This window comes from Salvia hispanica, chromosome 3 (assembly GCF_029641045.1).
Source record: "Salvia hispanica isolate PSC_SH4W2 chromosome 3, Shi_PSC_v1, whole genome shotgun sequence".
Classification (NCBI taxonomy): Eukaryota; Viridiplantae; Streptophyta; class Magnoliopsida; order Lamiales; family Lamiaceae; genus Salvia; species Salvia hispanica.
Genome location: NC_142694.1, coordinates 12,131,570 through 12,143,599, shown reverse-complemented (window position 1 = coordinate 12,143,599; position 12,030 = coordinate 12,131,570). Strand labels below are relative to the sequence as shown.

General features: G+C 36.4%; 3 protein-coding genes across 4 annotated transcripts; 1 reads left to right on the top strand and 2 right to left on the bottom strand.

Annotated features, from left to right (window-relative positions):
- Positions 1-562: 562 nt before the first annotated feature.
- On the bottom strand, positions 563-1,210 carry LOC125209244 (uncharacterized). The gene has a single exon (XM_048108847.2). It carries the CDS (start codon positions 1,163-1,165, stop codon positions 563-565), a length of 603 nt encoding a protein of 200 aa, XP_047964804.2. The 5' UTR covers positions 1,166-1,210.
- On the bottom strand, positions 1,186-4,568 carry LOC148930185 (uncharacterized). The gene is made up of 4 exons (XM_089066378.1): positions 3,839-4,568; positions 2,339-3,547; positions 1,277-2,229; positions 1,186-1,191 (listed from the first exon to the last, which is right to left on the bottom strand). The coding sequence occupies exons 1-4, from the start codon at positions 4,566-4,568 to the stop codon at positions 1,186-1,188; spliced, it is 2,898 nt and encodes a 965-aa protein (XP_088922504.1).
- A 2,536-nt stretch (positions 4,569-7,104) lies between these two features.
- On the top strand, positions 7,105-11,987 carry LOC125215170 (transcription initiation factor IIA large subunit-like). 2 transcript variants are annotated; one of them, XM_048116506.2, is made up of 11 exons: positions 7,105-7,409; positions 7,610-7,783; positions 7,878-8,096; positions 8,251-8,299; positions 8,447-8,505; positions 9,401-9,520; positions 10,289-10,405; positions 11,110-11,173; positions 11,257-11,411; positions 11,532-11,615; positions 11,706-11,987. In XM_048116506.2, exons 1-11 carry the CDS (start codon positions 7,281-7,283, stop codon positions 11,727-11,729), a joined length of 1,194 nt encoding a protein of 397 aa, XP_047972463.1. In that variant the 5' UTR covers positions 7,105-7,280; the 3' UTR covers positions 11,730-11,987. The 2 variants fall into 2 exon arrangements, with proteins under 2 accessions (XP_047972463.1, XP_047972462.1); XM_048116505.2 differs by having other exon boundaries at positions 7,106-7,409; positions 8,248-8,299.
- Positions 11,988-12,030: the final 43 nt, after the last annotated feature.

Sequence of the window (12,030 nt, the reverse complement as noted above, 5' to 3'; positions counted from 1 at the left end):
AATAACGAAGAAAATGATAGTTAATAGCTATTGGCGGTGGGATACAAACACATGTCTCCACCAGGGGCGGACCTATAGTAGAGCCTGGGTTCCCGTGGAACCCCTATCGTTAGTAAGATTCATAAATATATCCACTTTGGAAGTGGACACTTTGGACTCCCTCTCGAAAGATTTGAGTTCGTATCCATTGGAGGTCAATTTTATGTACAACTAATTTTACCACCCGTGCTATGCACGGGCCATAAAACTTGTAAAAAATTCTAAGATAAATGAAATAAAAAAAGTAGATGATAAATATTGTATAATTATGCTTGCAGGTCGAGAATAAATGTCTAACTAAAAAGCACATTGTAAATATCAAGACAAATTTTATTATATCTATTTCCAATGAACAAATAATTTTTTAGAATTTTAAATGAAGATATGAATGGAATAAATAATTTATAATACAAAACAAAGATGAAATAATGATGCTTATATACATAAATAGTAAAATAGGTTCATTTAAAAAACATAAATATTCATAAATAGGAACTTACACAAATATCAACAATTCAATAGTTCATAAGTTTTGAAAAACTTTTTTATAAACAATGTTAATAGTAGAATCACCACTGCTTTCATCTTCTTCATCTTTACACACCAAAATCTTCAAACCTTCACGACTTGTGACTCTTGATATAGCAACACACAGTTGTCCATGATTGAAAACAAGTTTTCTCAAAAATAATCCAACATGAGAGAGTGATTGACCCTGACTCTTGTTAATGGTCATTGCATACGACACAGCCAAAGGAAATTGTCTTCTTTGGAACTTGAAAGGCAATCTTGGATCAGATGGTATTAAGGACATTCGAGGAATCAACACTTTACGACCAATATTATGGCCACCCAATACTTGTCCCTCCAACACATAATCACCTAATCGTGTAATTATCAATCTTGTGCCATTACACAACCCGTTAGACAGGTCTATGTTCCTTAACAACATCACAGGAGTACCAACTTTCAGCAACAATTCATGGTTAGGTGTACCTGAACACTTCAAATTATTCAAAAACTCAACAGAATGTATCTCAGCAAGACCATTTGATGTGGAATCAGAGTTTGAAATGCTATCAGAACTAAAGTAAACTCGACATTGAGCCTGATCCAAAGAAATCATGAATTGGTTAACCTCATCGACTACCTCTAAAGTAGGAGCAAGTATAGCACGACCATGCAAACAACTGATCAATTCTTCAGGATTCATGTAAGAAGGATAGATGTTTGAAACAATGGTTCCAAGAGGATCACCAGAATTTGGCAAAACAATGTCAATAGGAAGTTGAATAGCCACTTCACCATCATTTGGACCACCAATAACACCATCTCCAATAGAAGCAACCCAAGAGAAAAATTCCTTCAACTCAGAGGCTTCATCAACATTTTCAACATTCAAAAGCCTCATATTTTTGGCCAGCCTTAAAACTGTGCACCTCTTCCAAAGATAAGATGAGTTAATGGTAGCATTCACAACATCTTGACGACTGCCTTTAGGAACAGCTGACAAGATTTGTCTAAAGTCACCACCAAAAACGACTGTTTTTCCACCAAACGGTTTGTTACTATTTAACTCATTGCATACACGCATAATATCTCTTAAAGTTCTATCCACAGCTTCTATGCAATGTTTATGAATCATCGGAGCTTCATCCCATATAATAAGCTTAGCTCTCACAATCAACTCAGCAAGTGCACTCCCTGGTTTAATATTGCACATAGAATCTTCATTCACATTAATGGGAATTTTAAACCGAGAATGAGCTGTTCTACCACCATGCAATAATAAAGAAGCTATGCCACTGGACGCCACATTTAAAACAATATCTCCTTTCGAACGAATCCCTGCAGACAATAATCTCCAAATGAAAGTTTTCCCAGTACCTCCATAGCCATAAACAAAAAATATTCCTCCATCATTTGAATGAACAAATGACATTATAGTGTCATGCACAGAAAGTTGTTCATCAGTGAATTTTGAAATAAATTCCAAATATTCCCTTGCTAAACCTTCACGATCATAACACAACTCATCACTGATCAGTCTATATTCACTTGATTCAAAATACTGATTATCGGGATACGGCAAACCATGGAAATCACGCAAAGTTTTGTCAACATTCAACAACAATTTTTCAATCTCTGCCAATGCAAAATTCTGAATTTCATCCTCACTCAAGATCATACCTATAGTAATTAAGAATACGTTGTTAGAATTAAACTTATATTATAAATTAAAAATAATAACAAATAACATAATAAACATGCAATGAAAATAATTATAAAAATAACTTACCAGGATAATTTGTTAATTTTCGGCGGTTATAAAGAACATCTTTAGACAAATATTTCCAACAATTTTGCCAAACAAAATCCGGGCGTGAAATAGATTCCGATGTTAACAAACTCACAAAGAGCAATCTCAAAGAGTGAGCTGAAGCCCTAAAAGAAGCCTCTGCAATTCCATCAACATATTCCTTATCATCATCCAACAACCCTAAAGCAAAGCAAGCATCTCTAAATGTCTCATACTGAACACCATTAACACATCTGATGTCTTCATAGGAAGAAGCTCCTTTAACAATATTCAACAAACATCTGAGATAATACATATCACCAGAACCGGGAGCAACATAAAACAACCTTCCAATCGAATATCTTTGTTTCCTAGGTTCCCAGTGATTTTTCTTCCATACAAACTTCGTCGGAAATTCACCATAAGTGAGATCTCTACCTTGAGAATATATCTTATTTGCTTCCATCCAAGCCAAGAACTTACTTTCATGAATTGTCTTACGATTCAAAACAGTATCCAAGTCATCAGCCTCATCAAAAATGACATGTTGTTGATCTGGAAGATGAAAACTCAATCGTTCAACAGGAGGATCCTTATATTGAATTTCAAATCCAAATATTCTCCAAGCAGCTTCACAAGATGATATATACCTACAATCGCAGTACAAACTTACTTCGTCAATACATCGTTCAGCACCATCCGCACCAGATTGGAAAAAAGAAGTCGTCACACGGTCATAACCCTTATTTATGTACTTAAACAAATATTTAATAGATTGCGACTGATTGCACCACTCAACGTTGACATGACCGCCATACTTCATAAGAAGAAAACGGTTGTGCGGAACAACATATCTATTATCTAAGGGCACACCATCCTTCATGACAACACGACCATTATCTCTACATCTGTAAACAGGATAGCCATCATCATCAATGTTTGTGGCCGCGAGATATTTCTTGGGAAAATATTTGGAACAACGTCCATTGAGCATGCAAGGAGATGATTTTCGAGCAACACCACACGGCCCATGCATCATGAATTCTTTAACATACTCATGATAGTGAGGATCAGTTACTTGGTCGGGAAGTTCAGCTGAAATGATCTCATCAATGCGTTGAGGCTTAGGCTGTTTGTCCTCATTGCTTAAAAACAGCAAAATATGGGCATGAGGCAATCCACGTTTCTGAAATTCAACCGTGTACACAACTACACAAAATAATTGAAATAAATTATTTTTCAGAAACAACTAACAAACAATTTATAAAACAATGTCTTTAATTAGATGTCCCATGTTCAAATATGAAAGCACAGCTCCAAATATTTTTTTACTCTTAAGATCTCTTATCAAACTATCCAACTTGACTTTAAAGATCCTACAAATAATATCTGGACGATCATCTGATTTCAAACCCTTAGATGCAAGATATCGACATATCTCTGGCCACTTAGGATTGCATGTAAAGGTAATAAACAAATTTGGATAACCAATCCACCTACAGATCGCCATAGCATCTTGATAATTCTGAACCATATATCGAGCTCCACCAACAAAACTGGAAGGCAAGATAATTCGTTTCCCATGCCTTGAACCATCTGTCTCACTACGAAGAACAGCTTCCGCCAAACCACTATATAATTCAGCCCGCAACCTTTTCTGATGGGTTCGTACATAAGTAAGACGACCAGTTTCAATCATTGTATAGGCATCAACAACAAACTGTTGAAACAATCGCCTTCCAAATAAAAGAATAGAAAACTCAGAATTTCTTTCATGCAAGCGAAACGCAAAAAATTCTTTAGGACTAATTTTTTTTCTATGGGTCGAAGAAGAAGAAGAATTTCGGGAAAATCCAATATCTTCTCTATAACCATCCTCCCCATAAGGAAACAAAAGTGGATACTGAAGTGGAAGATAAGAAGGATGCAGTTCACTAATGCGTTGCAATTGCCCTGACTTCTGTACAACAACAATATCTCTGTCACCCAAAGCTTCATCAAAATCCCCAACGACAAGCATAGCAACCTCAGAAACAGAAGGTAGGTTATGAGTTCTTCCATCCCTATCTCTCTTACCAAGCAACCTCAAACTTACATTGGGTTGATTTTCATGTCCAATCTTTTCTTTGACCATACGAAAAGACTTTACTAACGCATTTTCTTCATCCAACATATGTTGTAAATCACTAACAATCTCTAAATGAAGATTATTAACAGCATCCCTTTGCATGTAAAATAAAAATTAACTAAATTAATTTTTTTACAAAAAAGCATGCAAATTAATATATGGATCTTTAAAAATGAAAACTATTCACCTCACGGACGTTATTCTGTAATTGATCTCATTGTCCGTATCATACACATATAACTGGGTTCCCATGGAACCCCTATCGTTCGTAAGATTCATAAATATATCCACTAGCGGAAGTGGACACTTTGGACTGCCTCTCGAGAGATTTGAGTTCGTATCCATTGGAGGTCAATTTTATGTACAATTTATGCTTTCATTCACATACCACCTTTTATACGCTATTCACAAGTTTTAATTTTAACTTGCACACATTTCATTATTTTTTGTTTCGCACACACTTGGCAATAAAAAAATTTCCTTATTTATTACTCCCCGATAAAATGATAACAATATCATTTTTAGATTTTTCTCTTTCTTACTTTATTATTGTATTTATTTACTTACTTAGTAAAGGGCACTATATAAAATCTCGTGCACACACTTAATTTTTTTGTTTCACACACACTTTGCAATAAAAAAAATTCTCCTTATTTATTACTCCTCATTGAAATGGAAACAACACAATTTCTATATTTTTCTTATTTTATTACTACTTATTTGCTTAACTTATAAAATAACACTAAATAAAGTTTCGCGTCGGAACACAAAGGTTTTACATTTGGTGGGACAAAGGGAGGTATTTGTCACCATCATTTTATCATTCGCTATTTCTTATTTATCTATATATCTTGTAACTTCCTACGAACCATGATACAACTACTTGCGGTGAGGCAAATATCGAAAATTACTCTACAACTCTTAATAGTAATTGGACCCTCCAAAGTTGAAATCATACGTCTGCCACCGATCTCCAGCATGCAAGTCACACTGGTTAACTATAGTTCGGACATAGAATATACGAGTAACCAAAAATAGTTGGGGTTCTAAGGATCCTATGATTTAATGTAGGTCCCCCTCTGTTGAGTTGAAGTATCTATTTTCTGAACAAATAATACTAATTTCGTCTCATATTAAGGTCACATTTGTTATTTTGGTATGTCTCACAATAAGAGTCATATATTACTTTTACCATATATGATAAATAGGTCTCACATTCTACTAATTAGGCTTGTCAAAAGGATATCGGGTATTGGGTACCCGATATCCAAACCCGAAAAAGTCGGGTAATTGGATACCCGATATCCAATTTTTCGGGTTTCAGATCGGGATCGGATAGTGAGATTTTTGGATTGTCGGGTATCGGGTTACCTGATATTCGATCGGGTATACCCGAATTACCCGATTTTTTAAAATTTTTTAATTTAACAAATTATGTATATGTAAATACTTTGTTTATTATAAAACCAAGTCAGTCTACTACGATTAATACTTGGAGACATTATTGTGTATGTATGTGTTAATACTTGGCAACATAATAAAAATCTCAAAAATTTGGTTTAATTTCGAATTTTCGATGGACTTTCTTTAATTATTAGTGTTAATATTTATCCATAGAATTTATTAATTTTATTTAATGTAAGCTGGTACATGATATATTTTGGCAATGGTTTGATTTCAAATTCACATGAAAGGTAATTATCTTTATGGATTAATTTTGTTTAGTTACTTTTGTTTGAGGATGAATTGCTCATTTTGTGTCTAGTGTCAATTTTTTTATACATGTTGTTTAGTGTCATTTTTTCTCTTAAATTCGAACTATTTTAAGTTTGTATTTCTAAAAGTTTGTAGTTAAATTTCTAAAATAAAAAATAAAAATAAAAAATCTAAAATTGGGACTGGATACTCGATTTTTCGGGACTGAATACCCGTGTCAGGTATTTGAATACCCGAAATCAGTTTTGGATCGGATATCGGGTATTAGTTTTTGGAAAATTCAGGGTCGGCTACACGAAATTTTGGATCGGGTATATGCGGATGCCCAATTTGACATGCCTACTACTAATTCACTTTAGTCTCATTCGATTATATTTAGTTACTGATTCTAGTTTGTATTATTCGAAAACTAAACACTACAATTTTATTCTATTTTATAGTTCTATGAGCATGTTTTTACATATTTATTTAAGACATTTAAACGTAATTTGTTTGTAATTATTTAAAACTAACACTAGTAAGTACTTCCTCCGTCCGCGAATAAGAGTTTCGTTTTTCCATTTTAGTCCGTCCGTGAATAGAAGTTCCGGCCGGTTCATAATTACCATAAGTGGTAAATAGGCCTCATATTCTACCAACTCATTTCAATCACATATTATTTAAAACTAATATATTCAAGTGGGACTCATATTCCACTAATTTTCTTCTATCCATTTTTCTTAATATTTATTAAAACACGTGCCGGAAAGGAACGATACTCCTGTTAGCGGACGGAGGGGTACTTTTTAAAGCAAAAAAATTTGTGATGACTTTGTGACCGAGTTTTCTTTAATTTGTTAATAAAGAGCATTAAATGATGCCACGTGGAATTGAGGCGTGAAAACGGATGCAAACCTATTTATATTCCACTCTCTATTCATAATTTCTGTTCCGCCCTTTTCCATCTCATGCCCCTCCTCTCGCCGCCTTTCTCTCTCCTCGCCGGCGACCTTCTCTCTCTCTCCAATTCACTCCTTAATCCGTTCAATCCACCCACGTAGATTTCGATTCGGAGCTTCTGCTTTCACGTTGCTCGATTCTAGGTTTTTCTCCTAAGAAATGGCGGGCACCGGCACCAGCACCAGCAATATCTACATCCACGTCATCGAGGACGTCATCAACAAGGTCCGGGATGAGTTCATCAACGACGGAGGCCCCGGAGATGACGTTCTCGCTGAGCTTCAAGGAGTAATTTATCATCCGCTCACTTAATTTGGATTTTGAGCTGTTTTAGGGTTTAGTGGTTGAATTTTGTTTTGTGTGGTTTTAGGAGTGTGTTGCGATTTCGTATTTCATTAAAGGATGATTGAGTAGTTCTAGTGTTTTGAAATTGCTGGATCTGCAGCTGGAATAGCATTGTTGATTGTTTTTTGGTGGACATTTCGCAGATATGGGAATTTAAAATGATTCACGCTGGCGCGATTTGGGGCCCGATAGATAGGTCCGCGAAACAAAAGGCAGCAGGAGGTCCGGTCACGCCGAACCCCGTCCATGATCTTAACGTACCCTATGAAGGCACTGAGGAGTATGAAACTCCCACTGCTGATATGCTCTTTCCTCCGGTGAGTGCTTGGTACTATTGTTAATGTCGAGGATTAAAATGATGGTATTATGCCTTGACTTTGTACTGTTAATGTTTTTGCTTGGGGCTTTCAGACCCCACTACAAACACCTATGCAGACGCCATTGCCTGGAACAGCTCAGACTCCCCTTCCTGGAACAGCTCCAACTCCTCTTCCTGGAAATGACAGCAGTCCGTACTTCAGCATTCCCACTGGTGGCACCCCGATAACCCCCAATGAATACTCCTCGAATAATGATAATGGTGGCGAGGGTCAGATGAGAGCTGGAGCTGGAAGGCCCAGCCCATATATGGTATGCTGAGCATGTTTCTGATTCATTTTTTTAAATATAGCTAGGAAATTCTGATTGATACCTTCAAATAAGTTTACAAGCAATTTCTGCACACTTTTTTTTCCTTTCGGCGATAGGTAGCTCCACTGAACTCTATATATTACTCTTGCAGCAGCCACCTTCATCTTGGTTGAGTCAAAGGCCTCCTCTTGATGTGAATGTTGGTGAGTGTAATAGGTGATGATTTATAACAATGATTCCTCTTAAGTAACTATGTAGATGTAGATGGCTGCAGTATATAATTTGTTTTTTTAATTGGTAGAAGGCAGTAATCCTCACTAGTTTCATACTCAACTTGTATTTCTTTGTAGCTTACGTGGAAGGTCGGGAAGAGGGTGACAAGGGAGCACCTAATCATCCACCAACTCAGGTTGTTGTCATTTGATGTTCATCTTTATTTCATGTTTTTAATTGGGTTCGATAGATGATGCCCATCAGTTATAAATTAGATATATGCCCGATAATGTGAAAAAATCACCCTTGTTAACATACGGAAATCTCATCTATGCAAATTGCTTTGTCCTATTTCGATGCTGGGAGTTCAATAACACACTCTTTTTGTAACGGTTAAGATGCAATCTTCTCTCTGATGTATTCTGCACTCTCATCTAATTGTTCAGTGTAGTATTAATTTTATAGCTAATACTGTATACTTGTTCAGAATGTAATTGACCTGACAGAAGAACACCTAAAGTGAATCACCTCTGCTTTGTAGTTTGTAGTGGGGCAGAGATTCGGGTAATTGAATATGAAATGTAATGGAGTGGTCTTTTTTCTGTTGGTCTCCCATTTTAAACTTAAATATGTGTTTCTTTCTCGTATCTTGCTAGATATCTGCCCACACTTTAGTTACAGTTACTAGATAGAGAAGTCGTTGCATTTGAAGTGCATGTATGAGGAATATAATAGGAGAAGTTGGAAACTTCTTGCCTTGTTGACAATCGAACTTGTGTCTTCCCAGTTTTTTAGGACAATATATAAATGCGTTGGCAGGTGATGCTATCATCCCTTGATAGTCTTATTCTTATCCAACTATTAATATACTGAATCTTGCAGCAATGTTGATCTCCAAACTACCAGATTCAGTCTCTTTCTGGTTTTCTGTTTGAACGATATTGTTGCATATGCAAGAAACTGGGAGCAAGGCTCGCTAGGATGCTGTTTTAATCCATGCACACCATCACTATTAATCTGTTTATGTAAAAGCAATGTTGCAAATTGATTCATTTCACTCTGAAAGGATATAACTGAAGAACACAATGCAGGATTTTTTCTTGATGCCTTCTGGAAAACGAAAACGTGAGGATGTTCCTCCACAGTATCATTCCGGTGGATACATCCCCCAGCAGGATGGAGCTGGAGATGTTTCACCCGAGGTGTTGAAGGTGAAGTTTTGATTCTAAGCCACAGACTAGCAACAATTATATTGCCACTAAGTTGACACAGAGATTAAGTTGAACTAAGCCTCCAGGCACTTGGTTGATAGAATTCATAGTTCGTTGATGAACCCCTATATTGGTCTTATACTTTCAAATCATTATTTGAGGAGTAAAAAATTGTTAACACAGACCTTTCTGGATTACGTGGTTGTCTAGTTCATCTTATTTTTATACCTGTGGGTGCATGGTTCATCACATGCATGATGTATACCTTCTATACTCATGGGGAGTTTCTACAGTAGACCTTATGTCTAGATGGCTTTTTCCTTGTTTGGGGAGAAAATAGATTCGAGGTTTCCCGATATGGGAACCATTTTTGTACTTACAAGAAAGGTAATCACGCATCCATGAAATGCGTATTCAAGGGAAACGCTCGTAACCTTAATACACATATTTGAAATGTGTAACTGGGAAGACAAATTTCCGAAATGCGTAACTAACTTTACCTCATAGGAGTAATAGGAAAATTCTCCCCTTTCGGACAGAATGCACTTTCACATGTTAATATGGTTATCTTGTAGAAGAAGAACATGCAAGCATGGCTTGCAACAATTGATAGCCATTATTACCATGGAAGATTAGGGATATGACTTTGGTCTGTGATGATTCACCTGCCTTCACTCTGCTAACGGCTTCAGTGAACTGTTACGCATTTCAAACGTGTAAAACATTTGTTTTCTTCTATTTTTAATTGTGACTTCATACTTTTGGCAGGTGGGTCCAGGGAGCATTGCACAAATACCTGTTCAAGAAGGATCACTGTCTTGTAGGATTCCTCAGTCAGACGGACCCATACCAGATCCATATGATGATGCGCTTTCTACTCCCAATGTGAGTTTGCCTCTGTGAGAGTCTTATTGGTTGTAGTATTTGAACTTGCATGCAGTTAAATGAAGTGGATCTTTGTAGGAAATGATAGCCACCTGTGTGTAGTCATCCATTGTTTTGCTCCTATGCAATTTTCTGAGTGCGGCCCTGGGATGGGGGGTTTGGCTTCTGTTGTAACTTGTAAGGACTTCATTTAACTGATTTTTCTGGGCCTCTTTGGTTTCAGAACCAGTTGCTGGAGGCTGTGAGAATTTGTATTTATTAACAATTTTTTATTCTATGCCAATGTGTTAGATGTAAATAGAGGTTTCAATCTTTTCTCAAACTATTTTCGTCGCTAAAGTAGCACGCTTATTTATCCGATAGATAGAACATATTAATATGTCAAGGATATCTTTTGTAGTTGTGTGAGAGTTGATTCTCACGATGGCCTGATAGAGACCTGAAGTTTGCATGACTTATCTTTATGTTAAAAAATAGGATTACTCAACACAATGACGAACCTTTAGTTTTCAGATTGACTTTTTCATAATTACTCCTGTAAATTTATGGGTTAAACATGGCCGATGTTGTTGATTCCCTTTGTTGTATCACTTAGTATATCATTTACATATTTCATTAACTCTGATTATTAGACTCTCTCTCTCTCTCTCTCTCTAATACATCTCTCTCTAAATGAACCTAATTCCTTGTTTGTTTCTTAAAAGATGTACAATTATCAAGGAGTTATCAATGAAGACTACAACATAGTGAACACGCCTATGCCCAATGGTAAGTTGTCACCTAAATTGAGTGCCTCCATATGCCAGAACTGTTAATCACAGTTGTTAATGTGAAACCATCTGCATTTCTAGAGATGCAAGCAGCAACTCCTCTCGTTCCAAAGGAACCTGTAGATGATGATGACGATGAACCGTTAAATGAAGATGATGATGATGAGTTGGACGACCTGGAACAGGGGGAGGATCTAAACACGACTAATGATCTGGTTCTAGCTCAGTTTGACAAGGTACTGAACTGAACCTGTGAAATCTTATTGTGTACTCTGGTTATTTTCCAATGATAGTTATCTCATTCTGTTAGCGGTATCCTCTCGATATTCTCATTGATATACTTGTATAATATACAGGTGACAAGAACCAAGAGCAGGTGGAAGTGCACACTGAAGAATGGCATTATGCGCGTAAATAACAAAGACATTCTGTTCAACAAGGTTATGATTCCTTTGTATGTTCCTCTTCTTTGTTCATTACTCACGTGTGTATTTTATCTGTAATGGTTTGGGCATTGGGCTTTTCACCAGGCAACAGGAGAATTCGACTTTTGATTCGTTGGAGAGACACTTAAGCTGGCAGATCGCTCAGGCTCCGGTTTCAGTAGAGAACATGAATATTCACATTGTATTTGGTCTCTTTCTTGTATGAAATGGAAAAAAGTGAGAGGAAATGTTTCGATGGCCGCAATGTACAGAAGGGAGAGTTTATAACTTGAAGGATCGCTCTATAATTTCATTTTTGTGTACTCAGTCGGATATACTATGTTCCTGATATCTTCCATCTTTTTTACATTTCGATTATCTGTTCAATTTTGTGTATGTGATTTTCGAAATGTAGGTGCATGTTAAATAT